This window comes from Scomber scombrus, chromosome 1, assembly GCF_963691925.1.
Source record: "Scomber scombrus chromosome 1, fScoSco1.1, whole genome shotgun sequence".
Classification (NCBI taxonomy): Eukaryota; Metazoa; Chordata; class Actinopteri; order Scombriformes; family Scombridae; genus Scomber; species Scomber scombrus.
In genome coordinates, this window is record NC_084970.1 from 23,384,909 (window position 1) to 23,411,356 (window position 26,448).

Genomic DNA, 26,448 nt, shown 5'->3' on the forward strand with positions numbered 1-26,448 from the left:
GAGCTCTACTCATTCAACTTGACTAATAGCGCACTCTGCTGGAGTACTGCTGAGGACTCAACACTCATGGAACAATACTTTTAATATATTACTGCTTCCAATAGGTCTACTTCTTAACTTCTGAACATTGTTACATTGTTCACCATTTCCTGACATGTTAAGGACCAAACAACTCAATCCATATGTCGAGAAAGCAATCATCAGCTTAATTCATTATGAACATAATTATAGTTGCAGCCCTAAAATCTTTTACTTAAAATATGAGAGATAAGATAAAATAAGACCTAAAGAGTACCTATATCAATCCCCCTTGGGAGAATTTCAGATTGACACAAGCAGTATAGAGGGGGGGGGGGGGGGGAGTAGCAGCGTAAGGGTGAAAGTGATAAATACATTGAAATGAAAAATAAAATACTATAAACAGTAAAAAAAAATAATCCCTGTATAAATTAATCTGCATATATAAATGCGAAATGCAGAAATTCCTGAGATTATATACATGTGTGCAATGTTCCTGCGATTAACATAGTAAGGACAGCATCAGTCTTTTTTACTTTGCATAATGTACACATCTAGTGTTAGTTTTTTAACAGTTGGGCAGGGGCAGAACAGCATCCATAAAGAGCTAGTAAATTTATAGGATCCACGGTTCACTGCATTCATTACTGTCAGAAATATTATGCAAGACAACAGTGCTCACGTTGTATTGTATAATTCCGGCAAGATTCTCTAACTCCTTCTCAAGCCTTAAAATTTTTATGGTTTCAGTTTGACCATAGAAACATTCATCATTATGACAAAAAAAACAACAACATATTTAGATACTTTGTTTTTATATTTAATGCGTTTAATTTTTCATATTTCATTTGACTGATATCTATTTCCCCCCCATAAATTGTAATATTGACTTGTACAAGAATATCCACTCCTTGTCTACGAGCTGAATGTCTGTATATTCAAAATGTTCAATAAAGAGAAAAAATATATGTGTATAGATAATTCCTGCGCAAAAGTGTGCGCAGCTAGCAGGTCCTTGAAGAACAACAAACGCGGTCGAAGTTCAAAGTTCGTGGCAGAGATGTTTTGAAAGGATACGAGATGCGTTAAACTTTACCCTTCAACATTAAGTACAGTCTTAGCAAAACCTTTATAATAATGAAAATTAAACAACGGCGATAAAAATTCATTGTATGGTTAATTGGAAATATATATTTGCTTTAATTTCCGTGTGGGAGCGTTCACATGCCGTGGGGATTTTCGTGCTGACATCTTTGCTCGGTAGCAGAGTTGAATAACATAGCAAGCTAAGCTAAAGGTAGAGGTAACAAATGTGCTAATCGTGCACATACCTCACCTTTTTAGTTACACAGAAATCTTTAGCTATGGCATTGCAATTGTCTTTTATTCAGTAAACACCGACGGTATGGCAGCGTTGTTGTTGCAGCGCCGTATTAACCTCTGTAGGAAATACAGCAGAGGTTTAACGTGGACGCTGTCGAGGCAAAACTCTCACATATTAGCAAAAAAGCCGATATATAGCAGCGATAATGTTAAAAATGTGCTATTCAGGTGCAGTAATGTCAGAAAGATGCTCATTTCAAAATCAGAGCGAACACTTACAGGCCAGCCACAGAAACTTATTCAGGTAAGCCAAACACATAATATATTCACCAAGTATCATTTTTAGTGCAATCTCAGATTCAGGTTGTACTTATATTTGGTAAGTTAGTGGTAACTGTGTAACTTTTAGTGATGTGAGTTGTGGTAAAATCAGTCTATGAAGTGTGATCTGCAACGTTATACAACTAGCCTAAACGTCAAGCTTCATTTTTCATGACTGACCTTTTAGTAGAAATTGTATTTAAAATTGCAATTACAGTGATTTGCACTAGTAGTATCAGTTGTGGTTGTGAGTGTAGATTCACAGTTTTTTCAAGTATGTGATAAAACAATAGTCAAGTGCCCATATAAACACTGAAACACATATAAACATTTAAAATTGATCTTAAGCTTATATGAGGCTTCAGCAGTCTGAGTTAGTCATATCAAGCTTGTATCTGACACATTTACAGTCTTTTTAAAATTAACTTTACTCTTTGTGTTTCCTTGGACAATGTTGTGCTGTGGTGGAAGTATAGTAACAAAAAGATGGACTTTGACTTTAAAAATACTGTAAAATTGAAATATATCTATTTGATTTGACTAATTGTGACATCTGAAACTATATATTTGGCCTAGATAAACATTTAAATACATTTTTGCTCAAATAAAGGTCTGTGGATTTTGGCCCCCATCACTTACACTGTAATTGTGCATTATAAAGGGATCTTCTAATGGCCAATATGAAAAGCCTGTTTTAATGTTCATTTTAGCTCCTAAGTGTTGTTTTAAGGCTGACTTGAAAAATTGTGAACCCGTCATTTAAATTAGGAGAATCAGGTGACTTAAAAAAAAGAAAAGTGGACCATTAACAGTGACAATCACCGGGATCCATTTAAAATGTGTTATGGGCATAAGATATGTGATTCATATGTTCTACTGTTGAAGTTCTTTGAGATAAATCATGTTGTTTGCTTTTGTAAATGCTTCTTATTGTGACATAGTTTTCTATATGCACTGGAGTTGTTTGTCGTATTCATAAGGCACTTGCAGACTACAGCAATATTTTTTTCTCCCTGTCTGTCATGTATTTCTGATATTTTACCTCATGTTGCCATTTTAGAGCCTTCTCTACCAACCATTGAGTCCTGGCATGGTGGGAATCAGCAGAGAATTAATCAGGAACAACCTGCTGAGAAATCCTGTTGGTTTGGTGAATTTATTAGGTACACACAAATTCTATATCAACGTTAATATGTTTATATACTTCCTTAGCTACCTACACATGATGAAAAACACTTTGATTACAGGGGCAACAAACTTCTTCAGTACATCTCAGTCTAAACAAGAGAAAAATAAAAGTAATGGACCAAAGGGAAAAACTCCAGAAGAAAATGAAGGTAAGGGTTATACTGCTCTAACTGTAAGGCACATGACGGCTCATTGATTTCTGCCTCCTCCCTGATCCTCTTAATACTCCTCTTCTGTAATCTGCCTCACCTTTCAGAGGAGAAGAAACGTCGTGAACAGGAGGACCAGATGTACCGGGAGCGCCTGCGGACCCTGTTCATTATAGCGCTCATCATGAGCCTGCTAAACTCCATCAATACGAGTGGCGGTAACATCTCATGGAATGACTTTGTCAATGAGATGTTGGCTAAGGGAGAGGTGTCACGTGTACAAGTCGTTCCCGAGAGTGACATTGTAGAAATCTACCTTCACCCTGGAGCAGTTATCTTTGGAAGGCCTGTATGTTGAGCAGGATTTAATACACACATATAACCCTTAACCTGCATCTGAATAATTACAGTTGATTTGCATACTAATGTCTCATTCCCTGTTTCGGCAGAGGCTGGCACTCATGTACAGAATGCAAGTTGCCAACATTGACAAATTTGAGGAGAAGCTGAGAGCTGCTGAAGAAGAGCTGAATATTGACGCAAAGGACAGGATACCAGTCTCCTACAAACGCACAGGATTCTTTGGGAAGTAAGAGCATGACTTTTCTCTCATGACTTTTCTCAAAGAAAGCCATTCATGGGGTGGCGCATGCAGAGGATTTTTGAGCAATTTGAAGGAATGCTGTCTCCATACAGGGCATGTGTCAACCACAAAAACTTGTGATTATAATGGATTATTCTTCTCATTAGTAATTTCATAACAGAGACATTTTTAAAACCTAGTGAAATGTTTCTCTATCTGTTTATTTTGCAGTGCTGTCTATGCTCTGGGAATGGCAGCCATTGGCGTGGCTATTCTCTGGTACATCTTTCGTCTGGCAGGGATGGGTGGCAGAGAGGGTGGCTTCAGTGCTTTTGTAAGTGACAGCACTTAAACAAATTTGCATGCGTTTTTCACTGCGTTCAATTGATCTCACCATAATTACAATTGCATATTACAATGTACTTCACAGAATCAGCTAAAGATGGCCAAGTTCACCATTGTAGATGGCAAGTCGGGGAAAGGTGTGAGTTTCAAAGATGTAGCGGGCATGCATGAGGCAAAAATGGAAGTGAAGGAATTTGTTGACTACCTCAAGGTAAGCATCCAAACTTAAAGTGATATGTAGATTAACCACCTGTATTTCAGATGAGTAAAACTTTAATTTACCTTCATGATCACATTATGTTTTTGTCAGAGTCCTGAACGATACCTCCAGCTAGGAGCCAAGGTTCCCAAGGGTGCATTACTACTCGGGCCTCCAGGCTGTGGGAAGACTCTGCTGGCCAAAGCTGTAGCCACTGAAGCTCAGGTGCCATTCCTGGCAATGGCTGGCTCTGAGTTTGTGGAGGTCATTGGAGGTATGTAGGGATAGTACTAGCATTTTATATAGCATACAACATGTATCAGTATTGTAATATAGATTAAACTGCATGACAGTTAAAGGATATACTGTAATTTCCTGAAAACAAAAAAATGTCTTGTGTTTCCTCATCATATCCAGAATATTATGATGTTTGATGTAGGAAATATATTTTATTTGTTACTATGAATTCTATATTTTATGTGAATTATATCATGTTTGTGTGTAGGCCTGGGTGCTGCTAGGGTGAGAAGTCTGTTCAAAGAAGCTCGTACCCGGGCGCCCTGCATCGTCTACATCGATGAGATTGACGCTGTGGGGAAGAAGCGCTCCACCAATATGTCAGGTTTCTCCAACACTGAGGAGGAGCAGACCCTGAACCAGCTGCTGGTAGAGATGGATGGTGAGTTAAGCCTGGGAATTTCAGAGCACTTTGTTGTCAGCACAGGTTTTTAGACACTGAAGTAATTTTGAACTCTTTTCTCTCCAGGAATGGGAACCACAGACCATGTGATTGTCCTTGCCTCCACTAACAGAGCAGATATTTTGGACAATGCTCTAATGAGACCAGGCCGATTGGACAGACACATATTCATAGATCTGCCCACCCTGCAGGTAGCCTGGAGCAGTCACTAGGAGTTTCAAAGTTCGCAGTGACCTTGCTCTCACAGTGATGTAGTTACAGTAACTTTCCCAAGTAGTCTTTATTTTTGCTGTATTGTATAGTTTCACTGTAACTTATCAAATCAAACCATGTTTTTCATGAGTGCTCATACCTACTCCTTTACATAAATTGGTATCGTAATAAGTTATTTCCATTATGCACTCAAACCTTACACACTGAAAAAATGGAACCATATTAACTGGTAGAAAGTCCAGACAGAGTTGGTCAATTAAATTTAACTTGTTTCATTTTGTTTTCTTTGTTGTGTTTTGTTTTTGTTGTTTCCCAGGAGCGGAAGGAGATCTTTGAGCAGCATCTGAAGCTCTTAAAGCTGACCCAGCCAGCTAATTTCTACTCATTGCGTCTGGCTGAGCTCAGCCCAGGCTTCAGTGGTATACATATGTATTGTTTTATCCACATGTAAATCTATAAAGCTATGAACATCTTTGGTCTTGAAAGAGCAATTGCTTGTTGACATCATTGAGCTCTTCAATCAACAAATATAAATATCTTTGGACATCACAGCATAACAATGTTTACAGAAAGTTTATCCCCATAAGGTGATTTTAGAACCTTTGTCCCTCCAGGTGCAGACATTGCTAACATTTGTAATGAGGCTGCTCTGCATGCTGCCAGAGAGGGGTACAAGTCCATTGATACTTTCAACTTTGAGTATGCTGTGGAGAGAGTAATAGCAGGTACAACATTGCAAACACTACTTGTATTGTAGGAAAACAATGAATGTTGTTATGGCCGAGCTGCTATTCAGTGCAAATGTGTTTGTGTGTGTCTTTAGGAAGTGCAAAGAAGAGTAAGATCCTATCTAAAGAGGAGCAGAGAGTTGTTGCCTTCCATGAGTCTGGACACGCTTTAGTGGGATGGCTACTTGAGCATACAGAGGCAGTCATGAAGGTAACGTAGTATTTCTATTACTGGGTTCCCAAAAAGATGCAGGTCTTTGTTTGAAATTAAATAAAATAACGGATGCATAGAAACAATCCTAAAACAGTTCATAATTTTAGAAATGAAGCAAGGCTTCACTTTCAGCACAGTTCACTGTTTTAACAGCTCTTTAGTTGAAATCATCAATATTTAATTTTGTGTGTGTTTCAGGTGTCCATCGCACCGCGGACTAATGCAGCTCTGGGATTTGCCCAGATCTTACCTCGTGACCAGTACCTATTCACCAAGGAGCAACTATTTGAGCGAATGTGCATGGCTCTTGGAGGAAGAGCTTCTGAGGCTATCACTTTTAACAAGGTTACAACAGGTACACACCATATACACGTAACCACAGCATATTCTCCTACATAACACCTCCTTCCAATGAGTAACAACACTCCTCCTGTTCTGCTATGTCCCCAGGAGCTCAGGATGACTTGCGTAAGGTGACACGTGTGGCCTACTCGATGGTAAAGCAGTATGGCATGTGTAACAGTGTCGGCCAGGTCTCGTTCCCAGAAACAGAGGAGCAAGGTGCTGTTGGACGTCGGCCTTTCAGCCAGGGTCTGCAGCAACAGATGGACCACGTGGGTTCAAAACTGGATTCTTTTCTACTCTTTGTTTGCCCACTGTTACTATTATTTTAGTAGGGCATAATGTCAACAGGTGTTCTGGACTACTTTTAACCCTAACTTTAACCCGAAAAGATATCACAGCATGTTTGTTTTTTCAGGAGGCTAAGATGCTGATAGCCCGTGCCTACAGGCGCACAGAGAAGCTGCTAATAGACAACAGAGACAAACTGACAATAGTAAGTTGTTTCCTTCTTCATTACACGTAGAGACAACACTGTTTGAATTTTGGTAGATCTGAGCCTTTTGCTTTCGTTGAGCACAATACTGTATTATCTTTGGTTTAGTGTTAAGTTACAGTAAGTGTCAACTTGTGGTCTGTGTTTCCAGCTGGCCAATGCGCTGTTAGAGCGTGAGGTTGTGAACTACGATGACATTGAAGCTTTGCTGGGGCCTTCACCTCATGGGCCCAAGAAGATGATCCTCCCTCAGAGCTGGGTGGAGGCTGAGAGGGACAAACAGGACACAGGAGATGATGAACCTCCGCCACCTCCCCGCAAGCACAGTGAAGAGGACAATAATCCACAGCTGGTCTGATCTTAAAATGTATTGTCTCACAATTATTTCCCATCTGCTGCTTTTTGTGGGGTAAGTGACTTTTATGAAACCTGGCATTGATACCTCACTTTAAAAATATATAAGTCTCAAACTTAAACTATGTTTTAGTAAAGTTTCATAAAGCACTGCAGTCCTTGTAGCCTCTCTGCAAAGAGTCATTTGCCATGGAAGCAGCAATTAGAAGTCTATTTAAACAGGATATATCTAACTAGCCTAAAGTGAAAATAGTGTAGAAAAGCCCTTTAATCAACATTTTCTGTTTGTGCAATCAACAATAACAGAATGTGTCCAACACAGTGTGATGATAGGTGAAAGTGAGATATTTTCCTGTAGACAAAACAAATACAGTTCTGTACTGGCTGCACTTGAAAATTAAATCACTTAATGTGTGCAGATGATATTGCAAGTGAGTTGATAGATATCTGTGACTCCAGTGCTTCTAAACTTAAAAAGGCAACTTTGGGGGTGATTTTTCTTCGTTGACAGAGAGTACATATGCACCAAATACATATGCATTAACTCAGGTGACTTACATGTACACAATTGAGGTTTGCATTGCTCTGTTTTGCAACTATACTCAGTTCTCACATGGAAGAATCACAACTGTTTGTAGTCGACATGTTGTTGACATTTAGTGTGAACAAGAGTCATCTATTGACTGGGTTGAAACAGTAATGTTAAAACTTGTCCTATTCTAGAAAAACTTCAGCTTCTGTTTGATTTGTGACTTTGACTGGGCAGTTCTTCAGTAATTCCACCCTATTGTGTTTCTGTTTCCACAGTCAATAGTTTTTCCAAAAAATGGCAAAATTTCCACTCAATCTTGAAAGCAATGAAATCTGAAAAATGGTGGTTGGGTTGAAGAGTGGTTTTCTTAAGTGTCTTGGAATGTTTTTAAGCTGCTATCCTGCCATGAAAACATTGACGTTGGATTTTATTGTAATAGACTGAGTTATGTCTTGAGACTTGTATTTCATGCAGATATAGGAAAATCACTTCAAGGCTTTAGAAGTGTCTGTCATGCAAATTGACGATTAAGCAGCAGATATTACTCCTAACCATTTGGTCCTGTTCTCACTGTGAGACATACATATTGTTATAAGAGATGGGCCATTTTGAGGCTGTGTTTTCTCTGGAAAAAGGTCTTTGTGTTAGGGTCTGTATTGGTTTGATTGACAAAAGTGAATATGAAGTCCCTATGGATAGTCTTGCTTAATATTTAAATAAAGTTTTATTTAAATACTGTGTGTTGCACTGTTATGGAATGAACTATTTTAATACCACATATGAATTAGGAGTAAACATGTTAAAGCCTGTGAAGAATGTCTTACTTCATAATGAGCAATACACACACTAAATAAAATATTACATTTATTCCATAGACACCAGTAAAATCGAAATTCAATGAACATATTAAAAAACATCATTCAAAGTCTTCACCTCCAGATACATTGATTTCACAATATTGTGTGGTACAGCATGTTTTTTTTGTTGAGTCATATCTTGTGGCTTCCAAAAAATATTGCTAACAGATGCTGGAATGGAGGATTTGTGATCAAATAAAAAGACAAACAAAATCAATATCAAAGCAAATTCATCTTATAAAATAATATATAAAAAAAGAAATACATTTAAAAGATTTTCTTATGTCTCAGGTTTGTTGTATGCATCATCACTGAGCAATCCAAGACTGAGGAGAAACAAAACCAGACATGGACACACATTTCAACACACGTTCTGTTGCCTTGCAGCATGCACAGCTCCTTTCTTTGCCACTGATCATATCAACAATTGACATTTCTTTCTTCTTTGCGTCTCCTGAGCTCTCCCCTAAACCTTTCAACACGTCATTGGTGTTTTCTCTCCAAATGATCCTCATTATAACATTAGGCACTTTAGGTTAAAGACCAATTGTTCTGCATAACATTGGATTCCTTTTTTAAATGTGTCCAGAGAAACACCCAAAGGCATGTCTCTAACTGGTGTTGAGTCACACAGGTCTTCTTTCTGTAGGTTGCTCTCCATCTTAACGTGGATCATACATGTTGGCCAGTTTCTGAAAGCGTGGTCCCCAGTCATTGAGGTAGTCGTAGTCCTGGTCTCCATCAGAGCTGCTTGAAGCAATGGAGCTGAGGCTGCCTGCCAGTGAGCCCTCTCCCTCATAGTCATAGATCAGGGCTGTGTCATAGGGAGGCACGTTAGGATCGTTGTCTGCGGCCTCCAGGCCCTGAGGGGAGAAATACATCAGGTAATTCATATGATAAGGTTAAGCAGATGGCCTGGGAAGGATGCTTTAATTTATGACACAGTTTACTCTTTAAAAGTCAGACTAGAAATATTTTGGGGGGTTGGGATACATACACAAGATTTAAAAGGTCTACACAAGACAAAATATTTTTACAGGGTCTTAACTATTTGAAGTCATCTAACTTAGACAAATCCATCGAAGTCTAAAATGATTTTTGTGCCAATCCATCTAGTAGATTTTAAGATGTTTCACGATTTATGTGAAAACATGGCGACCTACAGGCGCTACAGGGAAAAATCTGTCGGTTTAATCTTCTGGAGACGATGACAATCTAATAGTTGTTGGGATATTTTCAGATGGATCTGAACAAACCTTTTACCACAATAGAAAACATTCAAAAATCATGGAAAAGCATAAGGCTTTTCCATGATTTTGAGTGTTTTGGATGTTTAGTGATTAGTCTATCTTTTTGTTTAGCTTTGGATTCTGGGTGAAGCCTTTAAAGTGCATTTTCTTTATAAACTTTTGGTAAGTCAGGGTTATGGTGGAAGCCTCTCACATCATTGATGTAGTCCTCAATGTCAGTAGGATCTGCAGGAGGTCTCCGTGGGTAGGTTGGGGAAGGCAGGTTGTGGGGGGCATCCCTCCTGAGGGGCTGCTTGCCTCGAGGAACACCAGGCATTGGACAGTAGGACCCCGGGGTCGAAGGAGCATCCAGGGGATTCCACAGCAGGTCGATGTTGAAGGCATTCTGCAAGCAGATTTGCACAGGCTGCAGATTAGCACTGCCTGCTACATCATCACTTAGAATGCCATCAAGTTACTATTATTATACAGCTAGCTAGACAATCGTGTCATGTATGTCCACGACCAATCTCTCAGATCTTATACCCTAAACCGTGTTGAGACAAAAGACAATCTACCAGAAAGTTCAATAAAACTTTTCTCTTGGCTTGTCTTGTGCAAATCATGTAGCCTTACCTCATCTTCCTCACCCCCTCCTTGCTCATCATAGTTGAGGACATTATCACGTATGTCATCCTCTGAATCCCCAACAAGCAGACCGGATCCTTTCTTGATTTGGTGGCGTCTCCCACAAGTGGTCACCGCCACAGCCAGGAGGAGCAGCACTGCAATCAATCAGGTTAAAATATAATGTCATATAGACAATACTTTTGAGATCATTTGTCTCTCATTACATTCAATCATGTTTGAATGAGTGTGATTATTTGTACGCTGAACTCCAAACTGGACATCCCTTCTAGTTATTTCTTTCAAGTTGTTTACAGTGTAGTTTCCACGCATTGTAGTTGTCACATAATCTAAAAATGACCTCAAACTAGGGTCATGGTTGTTAAAAAGGATTTTAAGACTGAATGATGTGTTCAAGATGTAACTTACACAGTAGGAGGGCAAAACAGACCATGATGATGATGAGAGCAAAGAAGCTGATTCCCACACTGGAGCCAAAGATCGCCCCCGCCTCAGATTTACAATCGCCGAAGGAGTCACAGAGACACACAGTGACATTGACCTGAGCATAAGCACTGAGAACTGGACTCCCAGAGTCCGACACCAACACTGTGACTGCATACTCTCCTGTCTCCAGCTCTAAGAGCGGCTGAAGCAGTGAGTGTGTATCTGGAGTGAGAAAGGGTAGTAATTAGTGTGAGGTCAGGACAGTTACTGGAAACCAAAACCCTAATGTCCTTTCTTTACCGTTGACATGAATAAAAGTCCAGTTGTTTGATGCGTCATCGGTCATTTCAAAGATAAAAGGTGCAGCGTGTGGAGGAAGGTCTTCATCCACAGCAGTCAGAACCAGACCAGAACTCGCCCGGCCTGCATTCCTGCATACAGAGCCACTCAAAGGGAAAAGCTGAGGTGGGAAGTCATTGGTCTCCTTCAGTGTGATGACTACTGTGGCTGTAGTTGATAGACCATCAGCATCTGCACAGGTGAACATAAATACACATGCATGAGTTTACAACAGTCTGTTCATTGTTAATTCCTACTAAAATTATACCACAACAATGAATTTATGATCTGTTGAAATCTGAATTTATGTTAATCTCTTAAAGTGCAAAACAGATACATTACTGTTTGTATCAAGGTATTTATTTCTCAGAGGTGGTAAATAAACTGTTGTGGAAAGATCATTTAACAATTTTAATAAAACTTGCAAACCTTGCCCACATTTGAATGCATAGAATAAAATAAAAAGTAAACCAAATTGGAAACAAGAAAAATTAAGTTTTAAGGTGGTTTTGATTGCATCTTCATCTCTTTCTTTGTAAATTTCTTCATTATAGAACATCTAAACCTGTTCCTCTGTTGAAATTCTTAACGTTTACATCATTTATGTGACAATCACAGGTTGTCATTAGGCTCATTGATTGGTTGCCAAATGTCAAGAGGTTGGGCCTTATTTAAGGAAACTTGAAGATGGGACAAGACAGTTGGTGTGTGCAGCTTGTATGCCGCTGATGGGTGATGAATGATTCCCTTGACTTTTTTTTGGAAGTAAGAGGAAGCTGGCCCCAGATCCTTACTTATCCTTGATGTAACAACAAATTATTTTACCACAACTACCAGTTCAGTGACACATAAGTTGAAACATTTCACCTCATTTAGGTTGATTTCAATATTTTATTTTGTTTAAATACACTGACCTGTAACCTTGACCACAGCATTGTAGATATTGTTTTTAACATGTGGAGATCGCATGTTAAAGGTTCTCTTGGCGATAATGTCTCCAGTATTTCTGTTGATGTCCAGCCACCTCTCAGGATCTCTGCTAATTTCATACCTGCAGCACAGAGAGTGGAGAGAAGTTACAGCCACAGACTCACACACACACACACACACACACACACACACACACACACACACACACACACACACACACACACACACACACACACACACACACACACACACACACAAACTTGCCTTCTCAGAAACATAACACATTATTCTTCTTGTGCTCATACCTCAGCTCAGAATTATCAGGGTCGTAGGCAATATCGCGTTTGAGAATTGTTCCAGGAACCACAGACTCAGGGACCACGATCTTTATGGGGTCCTCCCTGAAATGTGGAGCTTCATTCTCGTTCACAACAGACACCACCACTGTAGCAGTGCTCGCTGGCAGGTTTGGAGCCTTGTCTAGACGATTGATATTTTCCACCTTCAGAATCAGGGTGCACTCTTTCTGTGTTTCATAATCCAAAGGCTGCAAGACAAAACAGGACAGAACAGCCTGTTTATGGAAGGGAAACTCTGCTCTGTGTTGTGGCTGTGGAGTGCAGAATTAATAATAAACCTGCATGCAAAACAACAGCCCACATCAAATGAAAATGAAAAAAGACAAATATGTATCTTTTTTGTAGTAACTTGTAGTTTAAAACTTAGCCACTAGAGAGTGTTGTTGAGTTGTTTCTTTAAAGGGCAATACTTCTAGTCTTGGAGCAAGACATATTCTTGTTGACTCCTAAAACTTTGTTTCACTTTAGCTTCAGCGTTTTCATTTTGATAGAGGGTCATATTCTCTCTTTTGTGGGATGACTAGTAGCCATTCTATCTTACCATTTGTATTTAGCATTTTGTGTAATTTTCACTTGTCTGGAGTGAAGAAGACAAAACAAACTGATGTAAAGATAAAATAAAAGTCAATCATAAAGCTGAGGTGTAGAACAATACTAATAGCATTTATTTGTCTACTCATCCCTGTAAGTTTGTCAGTGTCTAACAGTAAACATCTAAGGGCAGATCAGCCAACTGTACCTTCACCACCATCAGAACACCCTGGTTGGTGTCAGGATCTGTAGTGATAGCAAAGTTTCCATGAGGGTCATTAGAAATGAAGTATTTGGCCTCCCAGTTTCCTGTTCCACGATCATCTTTGTCCGTCACATTCACCCGACCAACCTCATATTCCTTCAAGTTCTCCACTGCTGTCATACTGTACTACATGCCCCACACACAAAACAGATCAAAAGATTTTAACCACACATTAACATCATAATGTACAATTCATTTAATTAACAATTAATATGTAAATATTCAATTGCTTATGATTTAAGTGTTTTGAATTCATTAAAAAAATTAATAAAAGAAATTATTGTTGGAGACTCACCGAAGCAGGGCTGAACTGTGGGGCGTTATTGTTGATGTCAGATACATCTATGATTGCCACACCGTCTCTTGTTAGCCCCATGCCCCCCATATCACCAACTTGCAGTTTTAATCGGAAACTTTTCACCACCTAGGAAAGAGTACAGTACATCTTAATGGTATTAACCACATTGTGATTATATTTCACTGCAAAAAAATGTGCATCTTAACCTGAAAAATACATTTTATTTTTTTATTCTTGAATCTGACATTCCAGCAAAATAAGTAAGTTATAAAAAATAATGACATTTTTTAAACTGCTTTCTTTTTTTAATACAATATGTTTTAAATGATAGATATCTTTGCCTACTTGCTGGTCTTTTAGATGATTTATGAAACCTGCTGAAGGAGAAGGGTTATGATATTAATTTGAGATCCACACCACATTGTTTCAGTGGTGCTCCCTACCTCTCGGTCCAGGCCTACATCTCTTGTGTAGATGGCTCCAGTCTCGTTGTTGATACCAAACATAGTCTTAGTAACAGTGTTGGCAGGGATGCTCTCCTGGCTGATGATAGAGTAGCTCAGATGAGCATTTTCGGTCATTGGGTCATCTGCATCAGTGGCTGACACTGACATCACTGACGTGCCTGTCAAAAATAATTGAATATCTTGGGTCAGGTGGAAATATCAGTTGGAGTGAAACACTGATATGTGACATTTGTGTTGAGGCTGCAGGCCTGTCAGTTTGAACACAACATTTGGCTTTTTTTTTTAAAGTCATTCATTTGGTATTGGTTATGATCTGCTGCTCTTATAATATGATGCCATGATCTGGTGTGACCAGATCCAAACGGCACATGGTATTGTGCAGCCATTGAACCTGCAATAGCTGATTTTCTTTGGCCACTTGGGAGCAGCAGAAACAAGTTGTAAACACAACATAAGTGTCAGCTTAGAAGTTTGATGTTGCAAACTCATTAGTAAACATTTGCTTATTTACACATCCAGCAGATACAGAGCAACATCAGCATTTATTTGGAGTTGTATTTCTCTCCACCTGATGAAGTTACATCCACATTTCACTCTCATCTTAGCCCTCTCTCCACCAACTCTTGATGGAAATATCTAATTCCTTAGCTGCCAAATGCTCTACTATGCTCACCAGCTAATCAGTAAGTTTGGCCATCTGCCATTTGGTGTTGGGCAGGTAGCTTTTTTACTGATAACAGCTGCCATTTAGTTGTGTATGCTAACAAGGCTAATAAGAGCGATAAGAGTGAACCAAAAAAAAAAGTTGCAGGCCAGAAAAACAAAACAAATGAACTGAAAGACTCTTCCCTCTGCTCAGTAAAGCTGAGGTACTGGTGGGTTCTTCACTAATAGTCATTTGAACCATTGTTCATATTAAATATTTATTATAGCAGCTTTAACAACTTATCAGTTGTTTAACTGTATACTGTAGCTTGAGTGATGCACTGAATCAACCATTATGGGAACAATATACTTAACTTCAGAGGGGGAATAAAGATAATTTATGGGAACGCTATGGAGCACTATGTAGATAAAAAATAATGGATTTACCTGGGACAGAGAACTCCGAGACGGCACCATTGAACTGCTTCTGGGTGAAGGCAGGTCTGTTGTCATTCTGATCCAGCACGACTATCTCTATGGTGGTCGGATTCTCTAGTCTCTCTCCACTTGGGGACAGTGCAAAAGCTTTCAGCTACACACACACACACACACACACACACACACACACACACACACACACACACACACACACACACACACACACACACACACACACACACACACACACACACACACACACACACACACACCAGACAAGTGTTTTGTTAAACTGAAATCATGAGTTTATTTCTTACTATTAATTACTATATTTCATGCATTCCATGAAGAAAATATCTGATGGGCCACTCATGATGAATGTGGGTATTTGCAGTATGTGTGCAAAACAGATGCTGGAAATGGCAGAAAGAAATGTGCAGGATGTTTGGTTCAACATCAGGGGGTTACATCACTGTCATCTGGCCTGAACCATTCTGAAGTTTTTCCCAAGATGCTCATAAAGGCCCTTGGAAAATGACCTCTGGCTGTTTCTACTAGTGTCTGAGCCACTGATATATGCTGTGAGAAAAAAACATGAGCCAATGCTTTGAAACGCATGCAAGGTCTCATTAAGTGCATTCTGGCTTGTGTTATGTACTTCTGTTTGTTTGTGCTGTAAAGTGTTCAGGTACTCCCATAAATACTCTCTTACCGTGAAGCTACGGTCTTTCTCTCTGTCCAGTGGCCGCTTGCTCCTGATTACTCCTGATTTGTCATCGATCTCAAACAAATTCTTTGGCTCCTGGTCCACCCCCGGTCCTTCTAACTTGTAGATCACCTCACCTGTGAAGATTTTGTCTGATTTGATCTGGACAGAGAGAAAGGACATAAAGTTGGTGTTCATCACGACCTCATGGGAAGTTTGGGGGAGGATTGTAAACCATATGTAGTAAGACCAGATGTGAGTATGCTGACAACTATGGACCTTGAGACAAGAGTGTTTAAACTCAGAGAGGCCTTTAACACAAAGCAGGAAGTAAAAACTAATAATAGCAGGCAGTATATATTTTATTCATTTTGTATGGATTGTCTGTGACATATTACCCATATAAAGGTGGCTCGATATCTCTCCTTGTATGGTAGGATTTATCTAAACTTATGGTTGTAACAGCCCTAACACAAAGTTTACATTTCACTGCTCGGTGCTGCGTTTGCCATGATGAAGACTTATCAACAGTGCATGTTGGATTGCAGTGCGTATTGGATTCAGTATTGTGTTGCCTTATACAGGCTATAAATGAAGCACAAATACTGGAGTTAAAATTATTAGTCAATTCATCAATTGTGAGGATTTACTGCTTTATTGGATATTATTGTGAACTGATTATCTTTGTTGGTCTGATAATAAATACATATGAAGACATCACGTGGAACTCTGGGAAACTATGATGTGATCTTTCACCATTTTTCAGAGATTTTGTATACAGACAATATTCAGGAAAATAATCTAAAGGAGATTACTTGATTACGAAAATTGTTAGTCTGTGTAATACTGGATTGGATTGAAAATTGGAAATTGATAATGTCGAGGATTTAGGCTGCAGAAGAAAGACATTTTATTTATTTATTTGTTTATTTGAATCTATCAGCTGTTACCAGTGCAACAGCTACTCTTCTTTGGGTTTGTAGAAAAAAAAATATGGCTACGATTTCATATGGTCATGTAAATCAAAAGTAAGTAAAAGTAAAATTGCATAAACAAACATAATACTTGTTCTTAAATATAAAAACTGGGAATAAAATAAAGTAAAATATGGTACAGCACTAGTTTGTAATATAATCAGCAGTACTGTTGCGGCACACACACTAGAATCAAACATAATACCAGTCTACAAATAGTAGGTATTATTATATTGCCATAAACTACAGTTCATAAACCTTATATCAGGCAGAATAGCATTTAATCTATCTGTGACTCAACATGGCATTTAACAGCAGTTATACAAGTACTGTTATTACTGATAATATGTCTACATATTTATTTCAAAAGAGGGGAAAAGCACCTGCTGTGACTACTAAAGCTCACCCTTATCTTCTCTACAGCCAGTAATGTGCTACTACTGCTCACATCCAGTCCTAGCCTTCACCATTAAGTGCCATTTACACTGAATAGCTGTAAACAGTTTTACCTGGACGAGATCTTCTGGAACCTGCTTGCTATTCTCCAGCACTCTGATTGGAGGGATGATCCAGTCCCTTTTCACCCTGACCATTCCCTTGCCTTGATTTCTCCATGGGTAAAGGGCCTGAGGACGCAGCTTGTCCTCCTTGTCCTGGGTTTCTGCAGAGCCCCACACCTGAACGAAACAACACATACAGCATGAATAGAAAGAAACATGAAGATATTGCATCCCACTAATTAGACACGGAGATATATGTCAGTAAGTCAGATCACATGAATTGTATATTCTCAACCCAGTAATTCCCCTTCATGGAAGATAGACATTATGTCATTATAGATATTTGCAGCTGTTTAAAACCATTTTCCCCTTGGTGCTACTGTATGACATTCCCGATGGCCTGATGGACCGGATGTGTGCTGGCTGTAACACTGAGGCTGTGTCTCTAATGTGAAATCCATGGGATTGTGCAGGGCAGAGGGGATGCAGTGCCATGGCTTCAGGTTTCACTCACTAACACACGTCTTTGTTAGCTTCCTTTGATGTGGGTGCAAATTCATCTCAGGACGAGGAAACACAAACACTCATGTTCATTTCACAAGCCGTCATTCACCACATTGCTGTCTTGAACATGTTCTCACAAATACACCCACACATCCACACACACACACACACACACACAAACACACACACACACACACACACACACACACACACACACACACACACACACACACACACACACACACACAACACATGTCAGCGATACACTCGCACAACAGCTGTCGACTATGGATTTAGACCCTGTGCTTTCCCACCCGCATTCCCACTCACACTCACAAATTCCCCTTTATACTCAGCCCTGCACCTGACTGGGAGTTTGGGGTCACCTTACGGATCTGCTCCGCAGTAGGAATTCCTCTGACACATCTCATATACACGCTTTCTCACACACACACACAGGCTGACATACATGAATGTATATACACAAAACATCCACCCACACATACTCATATGTACACATTTCCGTAAGCTGCTTCCTTCTTTTCTTTCTGTGGGAATTCACTGGATTCAACATTACCTCCCATATGTTTAACAGCTCAAAACTAATCCACAGAACCACAAATGAATGTCGATGTATTCATTTGCCAAAAAGCTATTCTTACTATATTTATCATTTCACTGAAATCTAAATGGATCCTGATGAATAAACTGTTTCATCGTATAGAAAATATTACTGATTTTTAGTTAACAAAGAGAATAACAAAGAGAATATAAATAAATAAGTAAAATCATGGATCAGTGGAGAAATTCCTTATTTTGTGAATGGCCTGTGATCCCTGCCCTGTCTCTAGGGCGGGTGATCTGATACACTGATCCTTTGGCATGCTGCTGGACAGTGAAGGGAAGAATGGCAACCATGGCTGGTATCTGCAGGCCGAGTCAGGGGGCAGGCTAATCTTAGACTCTTCTATATTCTCGACCGCTACCTATTTAACTTTTGTAGCCATCTTCATCCACACACTCGTTGGTGTTTACACTCACATTCCAGGAGTGTATGTCATCCACAGAAATTCATCTTGATTGCTGTCTAGAGTACTGTAATACGTAAGACTTATGCAAATACTGTATGAGCCCTCAAATGTCCACTGGCATAGCACACATTCTGCATTGTGTCTAAACCCTAAAAAAATCAATAACAGCTGCATCCCAGTTGCATGTTCATACATAGCTATTCTTAAGTTTGCCTGATTCATGGACACTTTGGCTCACATGACCACTGTCTTCTTACTTTGGACAAGGTGTGGTCCAGTGAGCTTCAGTTCAAGTCCATCAAACGTAAAGATACACTGAACAACTTTTTTCCACTACACCATGCTTTATTTACCAAACTAAGAATAGGAAATTTAATTAAACGATGGATGAATGTGTTAAGGTTAACTGCAGACTGACTTTGAAAGTAGTTCATGCAATCAATAAATATGAAGAGATTGAAAGGATTTGAGATTATTGGGTTCTTTTTGGAACAAAATAGTTTTTTAGCAATACAGAATTTGCTGCTTTGTACTGGAAGTTTCAGTCCTTATACTAACTGATGCTATGGGACAAGTTCATAGACATAGCAAGGTGTGAAATCACCATCTGGTTTGCATCGGGGCCCGTTTGAAGCCCTGAGTTGCAGCTTATGGTCGGAACCATCTTTTTCCATTTGGAGCCAGGACCCTCCAAATAAATAATGTCTGGAGGAAACGCTGGCTTACTGGAAACATTGAGTAATGCACATTTGGGCTAATGTTGGTTAGGTAAATTTTGCTAACAGGGCAGGTATAGGAGTCAATCTGAGGCAATGAGGCACTAAGAGTAAATCTGGAATTTTATAAAAACTAATTAAAAAAGACAAAACAAAACCAGAAAGACCGTCTGATGTGCTCTGATAATACCCTGATTAAGGAAAAACATTTGGTGAACAAAACTTGGCGTACTAGAGAAGAATGGTGCAATATGTATCTAAGTTTGATTGATGAACTATACCGGGGTAACGCTTAAGAAAAACACAACAACACACTTGACACCAGTTTTTGAGAATATAAAATATTTAATGGTCAGAAAAACCTTCAGATAACAAGTGATTTGTCATTTCAGTTCCTTTCAACACTACATGATTTTTTTTGTCCTGTCTCTGCAGTCCAAACCTTAGATGACACTCTGTTTTTCTACTGTCTCCACCCAATATCTGCCACTTTTACAATGTTTTTACCAGACCAAGCTGCAGTAACACTGAAGTGTCATGTTACCAATTAGAGGAATGAGTACCGTTCCTGGCAGACTGAGTGATGACACCACACACAGATTAACTGTTTTAGAAGCTTTTCCCAGATGCGTTTACAGCTTGGCCTTTGACCCTAGGCCCTCACAGAAGTATGGACAGCTTGTTTGGGATTGATATGCCCTCACAACAGGAACCGTTGAGCAATCAGAGACTAAAGAGTGTTTGAGAAAGCTTGATTTTACCTCCTTGATGCTGGTATTTGAGAGCAAAATTATACTGTAACACTGTAATTAGTATTTTGGGTCATTTGAACTTTAAATCAAGAGGTAATGCACTAATTCACCATCTGTATCATATTTAATTAACTTTGATTTTATAAGTAATATAGCTTGAAATTAAACATAAAATAATCAATTTCAGTTTTAGATGCATTTTCTAATCATACATTGACATAATAAGACATAAAGATTTAAAAGAATGAAAAATGTTAATGCAATCACATGTAGATTATTAAGAAAGGCTAGATATGTAGGCATAGAGAGTGAGAGAAGAGACAAGATGTGTAAAGGTTGCATATCATCTAGTTTCAGAGTGTAGTAAACACACATTAGCATTCACCACATTTTGATAACCATGAAATAACTTTCCAACTTTTGCCACTGCTGAAAATGCATTATATCTTGGACATTCATTCACAAAGCCATCGGGGCGGTCCACCTTCCAAGTATTGCTACTGGTACAAATGCATTACTTCTTGGACACACATTCACAAGCCGCTGGGGCTGTCCATCCTGACATGCCTATAAACTACCCTAGTTTTAGTGTATTTTAATACGTCAATGCAAATGCCTGTCACATGTTGCAAACCATTAACATTCAGTGATATGTTGGTTGTTGTTACAAGGTTACAGCAATGACATGGAGTATGTTTACACATCAGCAGAAATGGAGGAATGTAACTGTAAGTCCATATCAGTTTGTCCGGTTTAATTGGTACTTTTAACAAAAAGTGTTATATATCGCCCCCCTAAGAGAGTCCACTGTAATTGTGTAAAGGAGTATGTGTCTGTTCAGTTCTCTATTAAATGCCTAGAGGCTCAGAGAGTCCTTCAAGAAAAGTGTATGCAGCTGAGACGTTATGCCCACAGCATGCCTAACAGTCTCTTTGGCCACAGGGCAAGAGGTCACACAGGTGTCCCTCTGGTCACTTCTGTTACTGATTCTCAGACCAGTCACTCAGTAGCACTTTTGGTCCCACAACCTTACTGTTTGCTAAGTCATGACTGCCTGTCATGGGCATGGACACCCTATCTTTGGTGCCACTACAAGTGTGTATCCCCCTTGGAGCAGATGTCTGAGCTTCAAGAATGCTGAGCAAGGTTATAACATTAAACTAAGACTAAAAGTAGGACTGTGTATATAAAACACTAAGTTACTGACAAAGTGGGGATTAAAAAAAAAAGATTTAATAGGGCATGTGTATTAATATTCTTGATTTCTTTCAAAAAGACATCAATAAAAAGATACAATGAGCTGATGAAACAACAATTGAAAATCTAAATCAAAACTGTGCTGTGCCATTAAAAAAAGCTGATTGAAAAATAATTTTTGTGGTCATTAATAATCCTTTACACCCTTTACACCCATACATGGGTAATTCATGTATTCACAAGTGGTTTAAAGTACCACAAAAAAACATAATAGCATGGCTACTGTTTCAACTGCAAAATCAACTGTCACCATTTGGTCATCCCTGTCTCAATCTGTAAAAAAAGAATGAAACTGAAACAAACTAAGAAAAAGAAAGGGAAATTGACTTCACCATTCAGTCAACTAATTTTTATGATCTGGTAGTTTTCTCTCAACCTTTTGCTCCCTCTGAAACTCTAGTCAGTGTACAACAGCCTGCAGGTATCCTCACCCAGCGGGACCTGTGATTCAGTCTCTAAATCCTCTGACTGATTGTTTCCGATGAGTGAGACCTCAGTGCCAGCTGGCTGCTGCTATAGACCCTTGATTTGTACCCGATTTCATGGTCCAAGAGAGGCCCACTCCTCTTTCCACAAGGGGGATTACAGAGCGGGACAAATGGCATCACGTATGCATCTGGGAACAGCTGTGACTGCTGCCCACTCTGTACCACAACATTCACCAATGGGCCTCAATATCGCCTGGTTCTTCTGAAAATTAAAAGAGCGCATTGAAGCACAACTGAAAGCTATCAGGTGACACTGATGAAAGCCTTTGGATTAGACTGACAGCTGTTGATTGTTGAAGTAATTTCATTCTGATGATTTTGTAGAATTCATGAAAAATTATCACTTGTTTTACATCAAGTATTAGAATAGACGTCTTGCCCCAAAATGCATATAAAACACTGGAGAAGCTTAATATACTGAGGATCTCAAAAAAGATATTTCTCACATGTAAACACAATTTAAGCATATAGTAACTTGTCCTTTTACACTACACAGGAAAGACAGGCACTCAAAACACTCTGTAAAATGATCATTAAAGGATTACACCAACATAAATGTTTTAGATACGACAAAAGAAATGTGCCAAAACATTCACAAAATACCTTTTAAACCACTCTTACAGTATAATCCACTTCTGTGCTGTTAATCTGTATGTTCAGTATGTTCCAAAACACTCATGGTTTCTCCAAATGAGCTAAAAGCACTACTTCAGTGATGCATGATCGCTTCCTAATTGCTCCAAATCTTTGCTGGAAGTTAGCATATGTAGCAATGTATTGGTGAATTGAAGATTGTTTGGATAATACTGAAGATAAGAATCAACTGGGGAGAAGTGGATAAACTTTAGAAGTGATTTGAAAGCCATTTTGATGCTTTTTTGCCATGACTGTGGGAAATCATTGGAGCACAGGGGGGGGAAAAATGTTGCTGTGACAAAATGTCACACCATCCGGCAAGGTGGTGTGTTGGCCAATCACATACATGCAAGCGCATATTCCTGGTGGATTACTTTGTAACATGAACAGTATTTCTGCTGTTTACTTTGTGGATAATGAAAGATAAAATAGTTCCTGCTGTTATACCTTTCCAGATATGTAAGATCCTGTCTCTGACTATTCAAAATATTTGTGCCAGTGTGTTAACATCTGATAAGCCTTCAAATGAATGGATCTGTTACATGTCTTACTGGTACATGAAGCATGCCAACACCAAACACAGCCACCTTAGTTGTTTTAATGTCAGGCTGTTTTTGGTCTGAGTCTCCGTTAACTGCTATGAATCTTTTCAGATCCACCTTTACAGCCTGCAGTCGGGTAAGTCATACTCAAAAGAAAGATTTCCTTAAGATGGAGATTGTTTCTATTTAGTCAAACCTAGTAAACACACTGAAAGAGTCATTTTTCATGTTCCCTTGGACTTGTAACTCCTCTGGCATTAGAAGGTGCAATTTAACTCCTTATTGAATAAATTGACCGTCTGTTAAATTCAAGTACTTGCCAAACAAGCTCAAACAATGCAGATTAACCACCACCACCAGATAAATATCTCTTTTCTGGAGTATAGAGTTTTTAAATCTGATGTCTGGTATTCCCGTACCATCACACTGCAAGTGATCAACCAGCAGTGATTAATTTCCCTCACATTTGGGCGTGCCGACCTATTCCGGGTTCCTATGATGGGTGCTTGTATTTTCGTCAGACCACAGAGCATACTGGTTGTGCATGGCAAAAACTAATTATCACTGTATGACTGTTAAGTTGTCAATTTATAAGGTTTTAGTATTTTTCAGGCAAGAAAGTAACAATTTAGATTCCCATACACATGAATGTATAATATCCACATACGGCACCTCTAAATGCCCAATGCAATTTTGCCTAGTGGCCACTCATGGTATTGCAGCAAAGAATTCCCTCTGTGGCCCAAAAAGCATTTTCCCCATAGACCAACAATGTAAAATAAATATCTATAAAACTGTTGACAGGACACTTCAAACTTCAAAAATAAGATCAAGTATGACTTATTCTATTATGAAATTTTGATGCATGGATTTTTATATTTGTTACACTTTCCCCGAGCTGAGAAAAGCAATTTAAAACTCTGTGATGTCATCACAATGTAAAATCTATGGACCGACCTCATGGGCAGGGCCAGCGGGGGAAACACTGCTGCATATATTCAGTGGGCTGCAAACCCCCAAAAGTAAAAGCTGAAAGCTAGGAACTTTTGTGGCTTATGCCTACTACAGCAAGGCAATTCTGATAGGAATGAATAGGCACCATGTTTGTATCCATATCTTTTTATACATACGTGGTCATATAGCATGTGTTAATGGTGTTTTTGTAATAAGTCTCACTGCCAGGAGGGCAAGACAAAAGTTCTGCACTGCGGGTTTTAGTAGTTCCCTATTATCTTCATCAAGCCTGAGGACTAGGATCCTGCATCAGTGGATTCTGCACTTTAAAGGTCATGCTTCAGTGTTTACAAGTCTTTCAAATCATTCACAGGCTCATTTTGGCATTTTTATATAGGTCATAGATAGAAATACGACTGAGGTACTGAGGATTTGATGGAAATATTTTTTGTGTAACGCCACTAGGGGTTAGGCCTCACTGTGACAAACTGGTTTTACTTGCGGCTGTGTCAGTGATCTATCATCACCATGTTCAAACGAAACAACATGTATTTTCAGTGATTTTCTCGACAATCAATTTGCCATGGAATATGAAACTGCAACACAAAAAGGACATAAATTCCCCATAAAGACTTTCAACCAAAAAGTGCAGAAACTCTTGAAAACAATAATGTCAGAGACAGTCTCCTGATTGACAAGATTATCGATTAGATTCAGTTATACAGAATCTAAAACATTTACAATGAATCATAAAGTAAATGCAACACTTCTCTGAATAATCACTGGAGGCCAACTATATCACCCCCCCAACCTGGGCTCCATTACTTCTCCAAACAGAGAAAGACTGATGATGGTTGGAAGTGCTGTTGGTAATATGTCAGTTTATATTGTCATCCATTTTAGATCTCATAATGGCGTCTGCTGACAGGGGCTACTAATGATGCCCTGAGCCCTCTGTACACATCTGGAGTCTCGTCCTCAAAACACTTCATCATTCTCTTTCCAACCGGGATGAAATGTTTAGATCGGCCTCAACCTCTGATTGCAGAGCAAGTGTAGTGCTTCTATCGATGAAAATCAGTTGATGTTTGGTTGAAGGCATCACAAACATAAACTGTATATATGAGGAGCAGGGCAGCTAAAGGCCATTCACTGAACAAGATCAGACTCTGAAGAGGTAGAAAGAAAAACAAAAGTCCCAAGCTAAAATTTGTAGGTAGACTGAATCTATGTAGAATCAGACCACAGGGGGAGATAGAGGGGGGCAGTGTCACATGCTATCGCACATCTCAGTGCAACTGGAGTCCCTCAACAGCAACTAATCTGATCTATGGGCTCAATTACTTGTTATTGACATTCTTTAGCAATCAGAAAGCAGAGAAGGATGAAGCTCTGGTACCATGTGCTATAACTATTTTGTAGGCTTAAAAGTTAAAACATATCAACATCCAAAGTGAATCTTGTCTACAGACCTTGTCTACAGACCTGCCACCAGCAATCAATAAACATGCAAAGAAAAAAGTATTTCAAGTCTTTTTTAATCTAAATATAATAGACATAAAAATCAATCAACACATTTAGCTAATTTGAGTCAACATTAAAATTAAGGGGAGGTGGTTTTTCTTACCTGACATAGCAGAGTACCCAGCACACACGCCATCAACATCCGTACCGCCATCCTCCAGAACCTGCACTCAGAAACTCAGTGTTAACAGACCTCTGATGACTACGAGATCTGCGGTTCCTCCACTAAGAACTGGGCTCCTGAGAGGCTCCACTGGGCCAAACTCTACAACCCTGAAACCTGTCCCCCTCTTTCCTTCTTGCTCTCTCTCTCCTCTGATAGCCTTAACTCTCACAGTCTCTCTCTCTCTCTCTCTCTCTCTCTCTCTCTCTCTCTCTCTCTCTCTCTCTCTCTCTCTCTCTCTCTCTCTCTCTCTCTCTCTCTCTCCCTCTTTCCCTCTCCCAGCGTCTGTCTCTCACAGCTCCTCCCTGTCCATAGCTGGGGTATGTCTCACAGTGGTGGGGTAGGGGTTAGAATTTCAGCAGCGGCCCTCCCATGTACCCCAGCACATGTGCTGTCACTCACAATCCCAATGTGAGAGAGACAGAGAGAGAGGGGGAGAGAGAGAGAGAGATGAGGAGAGAAGTGGGGCAGCTGCTGGTGGTGTAGACAGAAACACTGACTTCACGAGTAAACTTTATTCATATGGCACTTTTCAAAACAATAATGCCTTACAGAAAGAGACAA

General features: G+C 39.3%; 2 protein-coding genes across 2 annotated transcripts; one reads left to right on the forward strand and one right to left on the reverse strand.

The window, feature by feature from the left end:
- Nucleotides 1–1,091: 1,091 nt before the first annotated feature.
- On the forward strand, nt 1,092–8,440 carry spg7 (SPG7 matrix AAA peptidase subunit, paraplegin). The gene is made up of 17 exons (XM_062423539.1): nt 1,092–1,645; nt 2,723–2,825; nt 2,910–2,999; nt 3,107–3,348; nt 3,449–3,588; nt 3,814–3,916; nt 4,013–4,138; nt 4,238–4,400; nt 4,632–4,805; nt 4,893–5,017; nt 5,356–5,458; nt 5,654–5,764; nt 5,863–5,978; nt 6,180–6,336; nt 6,432–6,595; nt 6,742–6,819; nt 6,971–8,440. The coding sequence occupies exons 1-17, from the start codon at nt 1,424–1,426 to the stop codon at nt 7,175–7,177; spliced, it is 2,424 nt and encodes an 807-aa protein (XP_062279523.1). The 5' UTR covers nt 1,092–1,423; the 3' UTR covers nt 7,178–8,440.
- Nucleotides 8,441–8,587: 147 nt separating this feature from the next.
- cdh15 (cadherin 15, type 1, M-cadherin (myotubule)) lies at nt 8,588–25,931 on the reverse strand. Its single transcript, XM_062423551.1, has 14 exons — nt 25,825–25,931; nt 17,327–17,494; nt 15,850–16,005; nt 15,147–15,291; nt 14,031–14,212; nt 13,585–13,713; nt 13,233–13,415; nt 12,440–12,681; nt 12,113–12,255; nt 11,166–11,396; nt 10,848–11,087; nt 10,428–10,576; nt 10,006–10,197; nt 8,588–9,425 (listed from the first exon to the last, which is right to left on the reverse strand). The coding sequence occupies exons 1-14, from the start codon at nt 25,873–25,875 to the stop codon at nt 9,225–9,227; spliced, it is 2,412 nt and encodes an 803-aa protein (XP_062279535.1). The 5' UTR covers nt 25,876–25,931; the 3' UTR covers nt 8,588–9,224.
- Between the last annotated feature and the right edge of the window lie 517 nt (nt 25,932–26,448).

Excerpts from the sequence above, each read along its gene's own strand:
- spg7 (XM_062423539.1), top strand. The coding sequence starts at position 1,424 with ATGGCAGCGTTGTTGTTGCAGCGCCGTATTAACCTCTGTAGGAAATAC. Across the intron at positions 2,826-2,909 it reads TGGTTTGGTGAATTTATTAG|GGGCAACAAACTTCTTCAGT; the intron begins GTACACACAAAT and ends CTTTGATTACAG. Across the intron at positions 4,806-4,892 it reads GCTGCTGGTAGAGATGGATG|GAATGGGAACCACAGACCAT; the intron begins GTGAGTTAAGCC and ends TTTTCTCTCCAG.
- cdh15 (XM_062423551.1), bottom strand. The coding sequence starts at position 25,875 with ATGGCGGTACGGATGTTGATGGCGTGTGTGCTGGGTACTCTGCTATGT. Across the intron at positions 15,292-15,849 it reads AGAAAGACCGTAGCTTCACG|CTGAAAGCTTTTGCACTGTC; the intron begins GTAAGAGAGTAT and ends GTGTGTGTGTAG. Across the intron at positions 11,088-11,165 it reads GACTTTTATTCATGTCAACG|ATACACACTCACTGCTTCAG; the intron begins GTAAAGAAAGGA and ends TTCTCACTCCAG.